The sequence below is a fragment of the Aedes albopictus genome, chromosome 3 (assembly GCF_035046485.1).
Source record: "Aedes albopictus strain Foshan chromosome 3, AalbF5, whole genome shotgun sequence".
NCBI lineage: Eukaryota > Metazoa > Arthropoda > Insecta > Diptera > Culicidae > Aedes > Aedes albopictus.
The window spans coordinates 104,109,928-104,125,148 of NC_085138.1; the positions used below are offsets into that span (position 1 = coordinate 104,109,928).

At 43.7% G+C, this 15,221-nt stretch overlaps 2 protein-coding genes across 2 annotated transcripts in view; one reads left to right on the forward strand and one right to left on the reverse strand.

The window, feature by feature from the left end:
• Positions 1-15,221, reverse strand: part of LOC134291327 (uncharacterized) — a 422,656-nt gene that overhangs the window by 233,952 nt on the left and 173,483 nt on the right. The gene's annotated exons all lie outside the window — the stretch shown is intronic.
• LOC115267668 (phosphoenolpyruvate carboxykinase [GTP]-like) lies at positions 9,548-12,177 on the forward strand. Its single transcript, XM_029874823.2, has 3 exons — positions 9,548-10,075; positions 10,136-10,730; positions 10,794-12,177. Exons 1-3 carry the CDS (start codon positions 10,047-10,049, stop codon positions 12,111-12,113), a joined length of 1,944 nt encoding a protein of 647 aa, XP_029730683.2. The 5' UTR covers positions 9,548-10,046; the 3' UTR covers positions 12,114-12,177.

Below are 15,221 nucleotides of genomic sequence, written 5' to 3' on the forward strand. Positions count from 1 at the left end.
CAGATTTGTAAGATACTTCGCCACCCTTGGAGATGGCTCAGTACAATACAATTTGGTTTGACGACATGACTCCAAACTATTCCAGTATTGTCTGTGTTGAGTAGCAGCCCAGGTGTGAATCTGAAGCTTTACCCAACACTTCGATATCGGAATGGCTGGCTCAGGGCCAATGAAAACATTTGATGCTCCAGTGCGAGCTAACTCATCAGCTAATTCATTTCCAGCGATGAAAGAATGGTCAGGTACCAATACAAGGTGAACAGCGTTTGCTGAATTCAGCTTCTCGATTTCAGTTCGACAAGCGATAACTATCTTCGACCTGGAGTTGGCCGAAGCAAGTGCTTTGATAGCAGCCTGGCTATCTGAACAGAAAGTATATTACTTTGCCCAATACGTGCTGCTGAAGTGCTGATTGCGCTCCGCACATAAGAGCAAAGATTTCGGCCTGAAAAACGGCGCAGTGTCTACCAAGTGAGTAAGACTGATACAGCCTTAGCTCACGAGAATAAATACCAGCACCTGCTCGACCTTCGAGAAGGGAGCCATCAGTGCTGTCTGAAATATTTCTTTCCAGATATCCAGATGTCCACTCTTCCCGGGAAGGGAATTTCGTGGAAAATGTCCTATATGGGAATTTACAAGCAATTGTAAGATCACTTGCAGCAAGGACAACTTTGTCCCAATTCACCAAAAGTGGAAACAGCGAGGTGTGTGTTGATGTGCGGTTCACAGCAGTTTCCTCTAGTAGACCGAGTACCCGAAGACGGTAAGTGCAAGAAAGTGCTTCTTATTCTTCTTCTTCTTTATGGCTCGACGTTCGCATTGGAACTTGGCCTGCTCTCTTCAACTTAGTATTCTTTTGAGCACTTCTACAGTTATTAATTGAAGGGCTTTCTTTGCCTGGCATTGCATGAATTTGTACATTGTGTGGCAAGTACAATGATACGCTATGCCCAGGGAGTCGAGAAAATTTTCCCGACCGGAACGGGAATCGAACCCGCCGTCTCCGGATTGGCGATCCATAGCCTTAACCACTAGGCTAACTGGGGTGCTTCTTGTTTGAGATGAATGCGTAGTGGAGCAACGTCAAAGAGAACTTCGAGCGCTGCCGTGGGAGTTGAAGATAACGCTCCAGACATCGCCATTAAATACATCCTTTGGAGATGGCCTAACTTTGATTGGACCGTTCTCATTTCGCCCTTTTGTCACCACACAAGACATCCATAGGCCAATATTGGCCAAAGAACAGTTGTGTAGATCCATTTGATATACTTGGGTTTTAGACCCCAAGTTGTACCAAAAAAGGTTCGTCGGCATTGCCCGAAGGCCATACAAGCTTTCTTGATTCTGAACTCAATGTGAGGTGTCCAGGAAAGCTTGGAATCAAGAATGACTCCAACGTACTTTACTTGTTCAGTCACATCGGTTTCAGAATCAAAGAGACGCAAAGGTCGAACGCTATTATGGTTTCGCCTTTCCGTATAAAGCACAATAGATGTTTCACTCGGATTAACCGAAAGGCCATATTGGCGACACCGACCCTCAACCACCTGAAGGACGCTTTGCATCAGGTCGAAAAGGGTGGTGATACACATACCAACTAACAATGCTAGGTAGTCGTCGGCAAAACCATAAGTAGGAAAACCGCTATTATTGAGTTGCCTCAATAGCGTATCTGCTACGAGATTCCACTAAAGTGGTGATAAGACTCCCCCTGTCGAGAAGCGATGTCGGTTTTTGAACATTTGGTGAATCCAATTGGAAATCATTGGAGATATATCATGACCCTGTGCGGCTTCCAATATGAATATATGATTATAATTATGTTATAGTTTTGTTACAATTTTCTAGTCGGGATGGAAGGCATCATACTTCAGCGCCGAATTATCTTAGGAAGGCGCTCCTCCGTGAGCGACACTTCCTCGCACTCAGCGGTAAGGAGCAGTTGGTAACGGAGTTCTCGTGTGTACCCTAGTAATGGAAGACTATCGGCACGGTGTACTGATAACTTTTGACCTTTTTTCGAAGGCCCGTCGGTGACTGGGTATCCAAATCGTCTCAGATCTGCAGAGGAGGTGGCGCTTGGACTCAATAAGTGGCTAGTTCAGGCTCTAATCAAGAGGTGATCCAAGCGTCGTAGTCGGCTACACAATCCATACTGGTGCCGTGCGCTCGAATTCGACCCTTCTATCGGATAAGTAGCCGCGTTGAGAACATCCTGATAGCGTTGTATCGTGGCGTCCGTAATCTGGGTTGGATCCGGGCCCGTAGATGGGAAGAGGTCCTCGACAAGATCCGGGCTTGCTAACACGGCCTTGGCTTTCAGGAGGTCAAATCGCGTTGCACACGGTATCACTTTTTGATACTTGCAGAGCAGATGGAAGCAGGCGTGGTGTCGACCCTGCTCGCCTTCCAAGAACAAAGGGAGCGTTAAGGACACCCGAGAAGCTGGAATTGCGCCAGCATATTACTCTGGTGTCCTCCCACTTCCTAATGGACTAGTCCTACCTTACTCACTTCACTTCACTTCTCCTTCCTGCGCCTCTCGAGTGTGGTGACCGACTTGAGACTTCAGTGATCCGTGGATTCACAGCGAAAGCTTGAGATTCGTAGACGCACTCGTTGCTGGTTCGTGGCGTACACACGAGTTGGATCTGAGCTGCGGTGTAATGGTCCCAACCGAAACCGTGAAATTTAGTTGTATAATAAAAACCGTGAGGTCCTGTGGGCAAATGGGAGAATCACAACACCGAGTTAGGCAATGATCCTCCGTTTTGAAGATCGTTGACCCCGAAGCTTTGGCCATTGATTCGTCGTAAGCGCCGAAGTTTCTCATGAGGCGCTGTCCATAAACTACGTAGACTCATTTAACGCCACCTCAGACTCCCGCTCCCCACCGTATACTTTCGTCCATACAATTTTTTTAAAATTTGTATGGACCCGAGGCTTTGGCCAGATCCCCCCCCCCCCCCTGTAGCCGAGGGAGAGTTGTACTGGAGTTCTTTGAGCAGATGGAGTACACTGGTGGTTGCTTGTATCAGCTAAAACTAAAATAGTTTGATTTATTTCATCGATTGTACAATAATACTTCTTAAACTACTTACAATTCTTCAGTGATATGTCTGCGACCTGGCAACAATTATTATCGGCTTCGGTTCAACCCGGATCTGCTTTACTCTTATTATAAATTCTCACAAATTATCTGGGATTTTGCACCTTACTACAGTCCCGACTCGTTCGTTGGCGGCTCGTTAGATGGGCTGTCTCGATGTTTGAATGTTCGCTGGTTGGGGCAAAACCACCAGGGTGCGATGACGTCACGTTTTCGATTCCCGCATCTTGTTCCAATGTTTACCCGGGTAGAGGTGAATAACAAACCAATAACAAAAGAAGAACATATTTTGCCATCATATCTACATTTACAATTCTTTAGTTTTTCATGAACAGCTCAGGATGACACATAAATAACAAAACATGCTATCATTGTAAAACTTGTAATTGGCGAGTTATTATTGAATAGTATAATAACAAAATAATAACAAATATTACCATCATAATATCAGCCATAAATATCAAAACAATAACATGATTTACCATCACATTAAAATATGTTATTATTTTGTTATTCTTTTTGCTATTATTTTGTTATTACAATGGCAAAATCAGTTATTCCTTCGTTGTTAAGCCATAGAAATTTAGTTATTATTTTTGTTATTTTAACTCTTATTTCAAACAAACTAATAACAAATTTTGCCATTCAAACATTCTGTTTTAATGGTAAAAATTGTCCTTCTTTTGCCATTTCGCTCTACCCGGGTAGGGAACTCAAATGCATTGTCAATTGGTGAACCCAATTGATGTTGGCTGCAAACAATCCTATTGGGTGGGAATAGGGATGTCATATACGTGGGCAAAACCCAACTAAAAAGCACTTTCAATGTCAAAATCGATGTCAAAATGAGTTTGACGTCTGACCATCGTCGCATCGCAGCTCCTGTATACAGCCCGTTGCGCAAGTAGTATGTAAGTGTTTCGTGACGTATTTCTCGGCATTTGCGTGTGTCTAGCGCATTTTGATCAGTTGTCAGTTACCCCAACGAACGAACACGATTTGCTAATCGGGGCGCAGTCGTGACCCTACGAGCGAATCCTCACTGTAGTCATCAACGCACTTGATGCTGTTACTACTATTGTAATGACCGTTTCCCATTTATCTACTTACAGTGAAGCTAACAGCATATGGCTGCTTTTGCCATTTGCAAAAGGGTAGAATGGCTTATTTTCGCCGCAACACTACCCCTCCCCCCACTAGAGTCTTCGTAGGTTATGGACAGGACCTGATGCCCATTCGTGCAGTCCTGCACATCCTGGTGATTAGAGATGGTCGGGTTTCGGGTTTTCAAACCCGAAACCCGACCCGAACCCGAACCCGACGGGTACGGGTCGGGTTCGGGCTTGGAAATTTGAAAAATGCTCGGGTTCGGGTCGGGTCCGGGTTTAAACAATTTCAAAATTTTCGGGTACGGGTCGGGTCGGGTTTGAATAACGTCGGGTTCGAGTCGGGTTTGGTACCAATGTAGATAAATTAGTATTTGGTTAAATGCTTTATTTGTTATATCCGATACATTTAACGATTATTTTTTAACTCGGGTTTCGGTCGGGTTTATTGACAAACATTTTTTTCGGGTTCGGGTCGGGTTCGGGTTTGATCGATGAAAATTTTTCGGGTTCGGGTCGGGTCCGGGTTTGACGGAACAAAAAATTCTCGGGTACGGGTCGGGTCCGGGTTTTCAAATTGAAAATAGTTCGGGTACGGGTCGGGTTCGGGTCTGTAAAATCTGAAACCCGACCATCTCTACTGGTGATGAACAGCGGAAACACCGTTGTCCATACATGGGGCAGTAAAGCGATGGCTGCGTACGTGGGATTTGGGATTGTGGATAAAGATCCCGCACCACAAAACACGACCATGGGCTCACATTCCCTACGATGATACCGCTACTGGGCGGTTATCACGCTAGACATGGAGAATGCACTGTAAACGACTAGCGTGATATTTTCATGCGTGTACTCAGAGCACGATGAGACCGCTCCCGGGTTAATTATTAGCTCGCAGGATTGAAGAGATAGAGCAATGGTGTCTTCAGTAAAGTTGATGGACATGACCACCGCCATCTTTTGAATGTTAAAGTTTTCGGATCAATCCCACGAAAAGTCGGGGCCCGTGGCGCAGTGGTCCACACGTTCGCTTCATAAGCGGATGGTCATGGGTTCGAACCCAGCCCCGGCACTTGCAATTTTTCGTCAGTTGCTCTTCCCCCCGAGAGCAGCTGGCACCTGACCCTCTTCGAAGCAGATAGCTCTAACGGACCCGGATAATTGGATATCGGCGAACGGCAACCCATAATGGACGACCCCCAATCGGACTGGAAAAGGAACAACAGCCACACATCATTTCATCACCGTGCTCATCATTCTACCAAGGACTGGGTAGAAAAGTGAAAGCAGCACGAAGGCGATCCAGTTCGAATAAGAATATAATAGAATACATTTAGGCGCTGTACAAAGTGTAAGTGCAGCCGCCAATTGGAATCGCTCACGTAGTGCCCTAGTGGACAAAAGAGCTGTAAAATAGGTTAAGTGGTTAAGAATAAAAAAAAAATCCCACGAAAAGTTAGATACAAAAATTATGGTTTTCCATTGCCGAGATAGAGGGGCAACGACTTTAGCAAACTTGTTGGATTTTTTATTCTAAACAACTTTGCCGAAAAAGGAAATGTTGTAATTTTGAAGGCCTTGTAAACACGTTTATCAAGCAAAACATACCTTTGTTAAATTTTTAGACCCATACAATGTTTAGCAAAGTTGTATGTATCAATTGTTTTGGAAGAACGAGATCGCGAGGCGATGGAAGAGCTGCACCGCGTTATGGATACACGGTAGTTCTACGAGAACCTAAACCGCTCGTGCAGAGCCTTTGTACCATAAGCCGACATGTGCCGAGACAATCACGGGAATCTTCTCACGAGCGAGCGTGAGGTGGTCGAGAGGTGGCGGCAGCATTACGATGAACATCTGAATGGCGGCGTTGCAAACATCAAAAATGGCGTGGTAACAGATCTATGTAAGAGTACATGCGCAAGACGAAAGACTTCCGGCCCCTAACCACCAAGAGGTTGAGGAGGAGGTTTAGCTGGTTACAAACAACAAAGCTGCTGGAACAGAACAACTACCAAGAGAGCTTCTAAAATACAGTGGAGAAGCACTGGTGAGAGCACTAGGAGGAAATATTACCGGAGGAATAGATGGAAGGTATTGTGTGTACTATCTACAAAAAGGGCGACAAGTTGGATTGCGGGAACCACGGATGTTTTAGATCACCTGGCAATCGTTTGACTCATTTGTCCATAACTTAGTTCAGAAACTTAATATTGAAATGTGATGTTCGGCAAAGTTGTAGATTAGTGTTTTTCCTACAATTACCACCAAGGACGCCATATTTTAACTTTTATATATACGGCGCTAGGCCGCTAGTATGAGTAGCTGGTACTAACACTTTTACGACGTAAATATTGGAGTTAGAATATGGTGTCCTTGGTAATAATTGTAGGAAAAACACTAATCTACAACTTTGCCGAATACAACATTCCAATATAGTGCTTCTGAACTGAGTTATGGACAAATGAGTCAAACGATTGCCAAGTGATCGAAAACATCCTTGGCGGGAACTATATCGCGATCACACTACTGAGCGCTGCCTACAAGATACCGCCGTCTATCACCGATTGCAAGAGAGTTCGTGGAGCAATATCAGGCTGGATTCATGGGTGAACGCGTTACAAGTGTTGCAGAAATGCCGCGAATACAACGTGCCCATACATCACTTGTTCATCGATTTTAAATCGGCGTATGATACAATCAATCAAAAACAGCTATGGCAGATTATGCCCGAATGCGGATTCCCGGACAAACTGATACGATTGATCAAGGCGGCGATGGATCGAGTGATGTGCGTAATTCGAGTATCAGGAACACTCTCGAGTTTCTTCGAATCTCGCAGAGGGACACGGCAAGGTGTAATAATAAGAGCTGGGATAAACACGAGTGAAACGATTTAAACAAAACTAGTTCAGCTGCTTGGCGATGGCGGAAACGTACATCCGACTAAAGAGTGAAGCCAGACGGATCGGATTAGTCATTCCCGCCACCCCAATTTCTATCGAAGGTGAAGAAATCAAGGCGGTTGAAGAATTCGCGTACTTGGGCTCATTGGTGACCTCTGACAACGACACCAGCAGAGAAATTCAGAGACGCATTGCGGCAAGAAATCGAGCTTACTTTAAACTCCGCAGAACTCTACGATCGAACAAAGTTCGCCGTCACACGAAGTTAACTATCTACGAAACGCTTATTTGACCGGTAGTCTTCTTTGGGCACGAAGCATGAACCCTACGTGCAGAGGACCAATGCGCCCTTGGAGTTTTCGAACGGAAGGTGTTGCGTACTATCTACGGCGGAGTGCAGATGAAAGACGGGATTTGGAGAAGGCGTGCGAACCAGCTGCTGAGAGAGCCAACCATCATCCACTTCGCGAAAATCGGGAGGCTACTGTGGGTGGGTCACGTCATCAGGATGTCGGATAGCAACCCGGCTAAAGAGAGGCACACAGTAATGGACCGAGTAGAATGGAGACAACTCCTATGTACAGCAGAGGACACTCAGGCCTTAGTCTGACCGGTAAGGTAGGATAAGCAAGATTCTCCAGATTGTTCCGAGTGCCCGAGACTTTCGAATACCCATGCTTTGTGGAGCAAGGGTCAAGCATGCAAGTCACTTCTGCGTAACGATAACCTACACTACTGGGATTCTTCTGTGGCATGAGTGTTGCTTGGGAAAAGAGATCAATAATCTCACCACTCTTGTCAAATTCAGAACTGTTGCAAGCATTTATTTTTACGCTAGCCTCATTGCATAGTGATAAAGTTCATTGTCTCTCGAATTTACGATCAGAGAGCAGGGATTCTACTCGAACATACATATTTCGAAAACAAAACAACGATAGTCAATGGCTACAGGCCTTAGCAATTGATATGTGACCCGTGTGTTGAAACAACACTTGCTGTCTGGTAGGTAGGTATTCTTATCACATTGACAACAGCAAAACTCAACGGTACTATTCACTCTTTTACGCAAGCGTAGCTTTAGGTACAGTCGGGACTCATGTAAGATGCTGACATGCAGTTTTTGCTGACATTGATTCCTCAACTGACTTACATCCAATTGCTATATGTAAATTTGTGTATGTGGCCAAGGCCATAAGAATATCAGCTTCCAAGCCCACTAAGACGCACTGAATCTTAAGTGGCCAACGGCGTCTAGTAGGAGCCCGCACTGTATACGGTTGATGGCTTTGCAACAGAACAGAACAGCGACAAAGGCGATGATAGAAGGAAGCTCTAGAATCGGGGTTGTGACCCACAGGCTTGCGCTACCTATCATTTCAGATTTGATTCCAGCAGCAATCAGTATGTGTTTCCAAGCAGTTCCATAAAGGAAATTCTGCTACATGATGAAAGTCGATTGCAGCCTGTCCAAATTTCATCAAAAATTCTAAATGTTCAAATATGAAATAGTAATTTATAAACGTAGTTCATAGTAAGCTTTGCAACGATCTTACCAACAAGTAGGGTATTGGTTCCCTTCTTAAGCATGTGGCTCCCATTTTCATCCTTCGAAAAACAAAGGATTGAAGCGCTGTTTGTTTTGTTTCTTTATTTTGTATTTTTTGTTAGAAGTGAGCACCCATGAAAACAAAAAGAACGGAATCAATCGGTGCCGTAATCGCTTGTTTTCGAATAGGATGAATATGGGAGCGTGAGATTAATGATGGAACACATACCCTATTTTCAATGATTTCAATATTCTTTATCATTTTCAACCGTAGTAGTTAAGATCGTATAAACCTTAACAACCACATGTACACGTACGGGTTTCCATGTTGTTGAGATTTCTCAGTAGTATCTTCTGCTAAATATGATATTCAACATTATGTTTTATGAAGCATGATTTCCAGATGGCGTCTATTCAAAACTGAGTAAAATATTATAATAAACCTTTTCACTTAGTATTTGTGATCGGTCTCTTGCTTTTGCAAAACATCAGTTAATGTAGGTTGGTAAAATTGGTTCTAACAGCTTTTACAAAATCTGTTGAACTTGATCTACGGTATAGTGGATTTTTATTATTATCTTTATTGATGAGATTTTCAGCTCAGGGATGGTTTCTCGGTAATTATTATTATTTAAAAAAATATATTGTTATTATCTTTAGTAACTAGTTATAGCGGATTTAATTATTGTACATTTTTCATTTAAAATAAACTTCATACACCTAACATTTCATACGATGTTTAAAACTACATACGTCAAACTTTGCACAAAAATATAAAAAAAAACAAAAACTTCCGTTTATAAATTGTATATGCGTCAACCGATCAACAACGTACTTCACTTACGTAAATTTGCAAAAACAACCCCGAAAGTCAGCTCATTCAAAAACAAAAACATTGCCCAAACACCCGAAAATCCTGCGCGCTGATTCTAGCTCATTCTGCATGTCATGCCATCCTTGTTTGCTGATGATAACGTCCAACATCGGGTAACCCATCGAGGTCAGCCAATCAGCATGAAGAGTGATAAGTGGTGAGCCTCCTTCTGAGCTTTTTTTTTTGCTCTCGCTGCACCAAAGAACAAGAACAACCAATCGAAGACACTCAATCCAAGAATGGTATATAAGAACCGGTCGGGGCTAGGTCCCGGCATCAGTCATCATTCAAGCGAGTGAAATGAAACAGAGTGTCGATTTCGAGGAGAGCTGTGTTCTGAAAATCAAAAGTGACAATTATTATAAACGTGAAATCAGCTAGTTGCAGTTCGTGCTGAGCACAAAACCATTTAAGTTTATAATAAAAAATTCAAAAAACGCAAAAAAAAAAATCAAAAATTATCATAAAACAAACCAAAAATATTGCAAAATAAGTTGTAAAAATGCCTCAAGTCATTGAACAATTCACCAAGTAAGTACAAATCCACAACAAAAGACTAAGACAAGTTTTAACACAGTCGTTTCTCCTCAGGCTGCCAACTGCTTTTGGCTGCTCTCCGAAACTTCGTTCCCTAGCGGACAATCAAATCCGTGGCATCACCATCGTCAACGGACATGTGAGCCAACTGTCGGCCAAGATTCGTTCCTACGTTGAGGAGTCTGTTGCCATGTGCCTGCCGGATCGCATCCATATCGTCGACGGAAGCGAGCAGGAATGTGCAACCTTGATCAACACTCTTCACGCTCTCGGTACCGTTCAGCCGTTGCCCAAGTATGAGAATTGCTGGCTGGCGCGCACAAATCCGGCGGACGTGGCCCGTGTCGAGTCCAAGACCTTCATCTGTACCCAGCGGCGTGAACAAGCCATCCCAACTCCCAAGGATGGCATCAAGGGAACCCTCGGCAACTGGATCTCGCCTGACGACTACGAGAAGGCCATCCGTTCCCGTTTCCCCGGATGCATGAAGGGACGCACCATGTACGTGGTTCCATTCTCCATGGGACCGATTGCTTCGCCGTTGTCCAAGTTTGGCATCGAACTCACCGATTCCGCTTACGTTGTCTGCTCGATGCGCATCATGACCCGCATGGGCCTTGAAGTTCTCGAGAAGCTCGCTGATAACTCCGTAAGTCATGCGATGCACTATCATCTGTTGAAGCTTTACTAATAACATCATTTTTTCGAACAGGACTTTATCAAGTGTCTACATTCGGTGGGTACTCCGGCCAGTGGAAAGATCACCATGCCGTCATGGCCTTGCGACCCGGATCGTACCATCATCCTGCACAAACCGGCCAACAACGAGATCGTTTCCTACGGATCCGGCTACGGTGGTAACTCTCTGCTCGGCAAGAAATGCTTCGCTCTCCGTATCGGTAGCACTATCGCTCAACGTGAAGGATGGCTTGCCGAACACATGTTGATCCTGGGCATCACCGACCCGAACGGCGTGAAGAAGTACATTGCCGCCGCTTTTCCGTCTGCCTGTGGCAAGACCAACCTCGCCATGATGACTCCAACTCTGCCTGGATATACCATGGAATGCGTTGGTGACGACATCGCCTGGATGAAGTTTGACTCGAAAGGTCAGCTACGAGCCATCAATCCGGAAAACGGATTCTTCGGAGTCGCCCCGGGAACCTCGTCGGAAACCAACCCGAACGCCATGGAGACAGTCTACAAGAACACCATCTTTACCAATGTCGCTGCCACATCTGACGGCGGAGTATTCTGGGAAGGAATGGAGAAGGAAATTGATCCCGAGGTCGAGATCACCGACTGGATGGGCCAGCCTTGGAAGATGGGCGTTTCGAAGACCCCAGCTGCCCACCCCAACTCCCGCTTCTGCGCTCCGGCCAGTCAGTGCCCGATCATCGACCCTGCCTGGGAAGACAATGCAGGCGTTCCCATCTCGGCCATTCTTTTCGGAGGACGTCGTCCCGAAGGTGTCCCACTCGTCTACGAAGCCAACTCATGGTCCCACGGAGTATTCATTGGATCTGCCATGCGCAGTGAAACCACCGCAGCCGCCGAACACAAAGGCAAGATGATCATGAACGATCCATTCGCGATGCGACCATTCTTCGGCTACAACTTCGGCGACTACCTTAAACACTGGATCAGCATGGAAGCGCGAGCTGCCGCCGTTGGTGGCCAAATGCCCAAGATTTTTCACGTCAACTGGTTCCGCAAGGACGCCAACGGTAAGTTCCTGTGGCCCGGCTTTGGCGAAAACTGCCGCGTGCTGGAGTGGGTTCTGCAGCGAGTGGACGAACACGAATGCTACGAGGAAACTGCCATCGGTCGCATCCCCGCCAAGGGAGCCCTGAACTTCGATAACCTGACCTGCCCGATCAACGAGAAGGAACTGTTCTCGATACCGAAGGACTTCTGGCTGAAGGAAGTGGAGGAGATCAAGCAGTACTACGACAACCAGTTGCCGCACGATTTACCGCAGGAGATCGCGCAGGAGCTGGTTGAACTCAAGAGTCGCGTTGTGCAGATGTGAATTGTTCAATGATGGGATGGGGGCACTAGGTTATATGTTAGGTTTAGGTAGTAGTACAAATCTATCCTCATTGCAAAAGGATGTAAAATAAGTATAATTGTAACGGTATTCAATAAAAGAAAAATCGAATAAAAAAAAATAATGCTATTACATTGTTCCACAACAACTCCTGCTCTTTCGTACGTTCTAATATTATCTGTGGAAGAAGCACTAAGCCGTTGTTGTTGGCATCAATTTAGTCTTTGAAATAATGCATCAAATTTTCTTAACTCTTGAAGTTTGGTTCAAATTCAAATCTACATATTTACATGGACTTTTGAGGGATAGCAACATAGTGCATAGTGTGAAATACTCGCTGAGATCGGCCCATTATTTACAATCTTCAAGAATGTTTTAAGTGGCGATTTTCTGAAAATCCTCGCAAAAAAAACAAGGAAATGCATTTGGTTACTCAAATTGATTGACCAACAATTTTCTCAGACCCCTCGATTTTGGTCAAAACATGGCTCATTTAAACCGATATAACTCGAAAGTTTCTTCAAAAACACACCTCAAAACGAAATGTTGTTGAAAAGAGGAAAGATAAAGCTACTATTTACAGTTATAAAAAGATGGGTCGGCCATATTGATTTCGGCCGCCATCTTTGATGTTTATACCGAAACTTCGTTTCACGACGACATGCAACGACATGCAACAGCATCCAAGTTTACGCCTGCATGCATACACAAAGACACCAGCTGCGAAATTTGGGAAAATCGGATATTCGTTCCAAATTTTTTAAACTCATTTTGATGCGGGCATTGCTTTTAAAACTTTTGAAGTGTATTGAAAAGCTAAATCTTTCAGCTTTTCATTAGTGGGTTCAGATTTTAAATAAGTGTTCGTAAACACTGCGAAATGACGCTGCATTTATGTAAACTTTTAATTACTGTAAACAATTTTCGTTTGGAAGTAATTTCTGGAAAAACTTTCGAGTTATAACGGTTTCAATGTGCCAACAGTTGACCAAAATCGAGGGGCCGCAAAAAGTGTTGTGGCTCTAACTAACGGGGGTCCATTAATTTGATTTCCCAAATGCAATTTCCTTACCTTTTTGGCGAAGACTTTCAGAAAATCGCCCACCTAAAACAATTTTTAAGACATGATGTAAATAGTGGCCCGGTCTCAGCGAGAGTTACTCAATTGTAGATCTGCATCGCCGACTTTCAATATCCGGGTATTCTTCCCTACCCTATACAGGTCGGACTCGATTATCCGGAGTCGGGTTGTGGCGCTTCTCAAAATAATATCTCGGAAACGGAATGCTGTAAGATGCTAAAATTTTGACTGATTACTAATCAAAGTTTGCTTAATAACATGTCAAAACTTCAGCTTTAAGCGCTGTTTGCAGATCAGAAGAAATTTCTCAGCCTATCTTGATGCATAGGAAATTCCTTGCCTGAATCGCTCAAGAAACCGGTTTTTCTTCGATCGCAGTACGCAGTAGCGAAGAAATGACAGTTCAAATGGCTTAGTCTTAGTCTTAGTCTTAGTCTTAGTCTTAGTCTTAGTCTTAGTCTTAGTCTTAGTCTTAGTCTTGGTCTTAGTCTTAGTCTTAGTCTTAGTCTTAGTCTTAGTCTTAGTCTTAGTCTTAGTCTTAGTCTTAGTCTTAGTCTTAGTCTTAGTCTTAGTCTTAGTCTTAGTCTTAGTCTTAGTCTTAGTCTTAGTCTTAGTCTTAGTCTTAGTCTTAGTCTTAGTCTTAGTCTTAGTCTTAGTCTTAGTCTTAGTCTTAGTCTTAGTCTTAGTCTTAGTCTTAGTCTTAGTCTTAGTCTTAGTCTTAGTCTTAGTCTTAGTCTTAGTCTTAGTCTTAGTCTTAGTCTTAGTCTTAGTCTTAGTCTTAGTCTTAGTCTTAGTCTTAGTCTTAGTCTTAGTCTTAGTCTTAGTCTTAGTCTTAGTCTTAGTCTTAGTCTTAGTCTTAGTCTTAGTCTTAGTCTTAGTCTTAGTCTTAGTCTTAGTCTTAGTCTTAGTCTTAGTCTTAGTCTTAGTCTTAGTCTTAGTCTTAGTCTTAGTCTTAGTCTTAGTCTTAGTCTTAGTCTTAGTCTTAGTCTTAGTCTTAGTCTTAGTCTTAGTCTTAGTCTTAGTCTTAGTCTTAGTCTTAGTCTTAGTCTTAGTCTTAGTCTTAGTCTTAGTCTTAGTCTTAGTCTTAGTCTTAGTCTTAGTCTTAGTCTTAGTCTTAGTCTTATTCTTATTCTTCTTCTTTATGGCTCTACGTCCCCACTGGGACTTGGCCTGCATCGCTTCAACTTAATGTTCTTTGAGCACTTCGGCAGTTATTAATTGAAGGCCTTCCTTCGTCGGCCATTGCATGAATATGCATATTGTGAGACAAGCATAATGATACAATATGCCCAGGGAGTCGAGAAAATTTTCCAGACTGGAACGGGAATCCAACCCGCCGTCTCCAAATTGGCGATCCATAGCCTTAATCACTAGGCTAACTGGAGACCTAAAAGTGTTTTCTTTCCGCGAATTGTCACGAGCATCTTGCCAACTCTGATACTTGAAGACGGGGTCTTATCGTTGCTGGAACAAACACGGCCCTTGCTCAATTACACGTTACTGTAGTAATTATTTATTTCTGTTTGTGACCTAAAGTTCATATTTTCGGTCCACTAAAGTAAACAAATACTGTAGTTGGTTATTCTTAGACCACATTTTCAAAAAACAAGTTATTCATGACGCCAGTTAAAACAACTCTAACGTCATTCTTAATCAATGACGTACTTTAAAGCCAAGAAGATCAGCCATTTCATTTGCGTACGCAATAACACTTTCGCGAATATACTAATTGCAGCCGTGTAGGCTTCGAACGCAAACCGAAAACAACAACCGCCCGGTTATCAGTTTAACTCGGCCAATGAATCCTTTGCATTGTGCTGGACTTTCTGTTTTGCGATAATGCGAGTTTTTCTTCAATTTAGCTGAGTAACCATAACAGATCGAAAGCCACCGGAGAAATGTCGGACTTTGTTTTATTTCTGGGTTGGATTCAGTAGGTACATAAGCCATCATCATGGATCTGGCTTCTGTCGCGGTCGAGATTGACGTCAAACCGTGCGAATTGAACT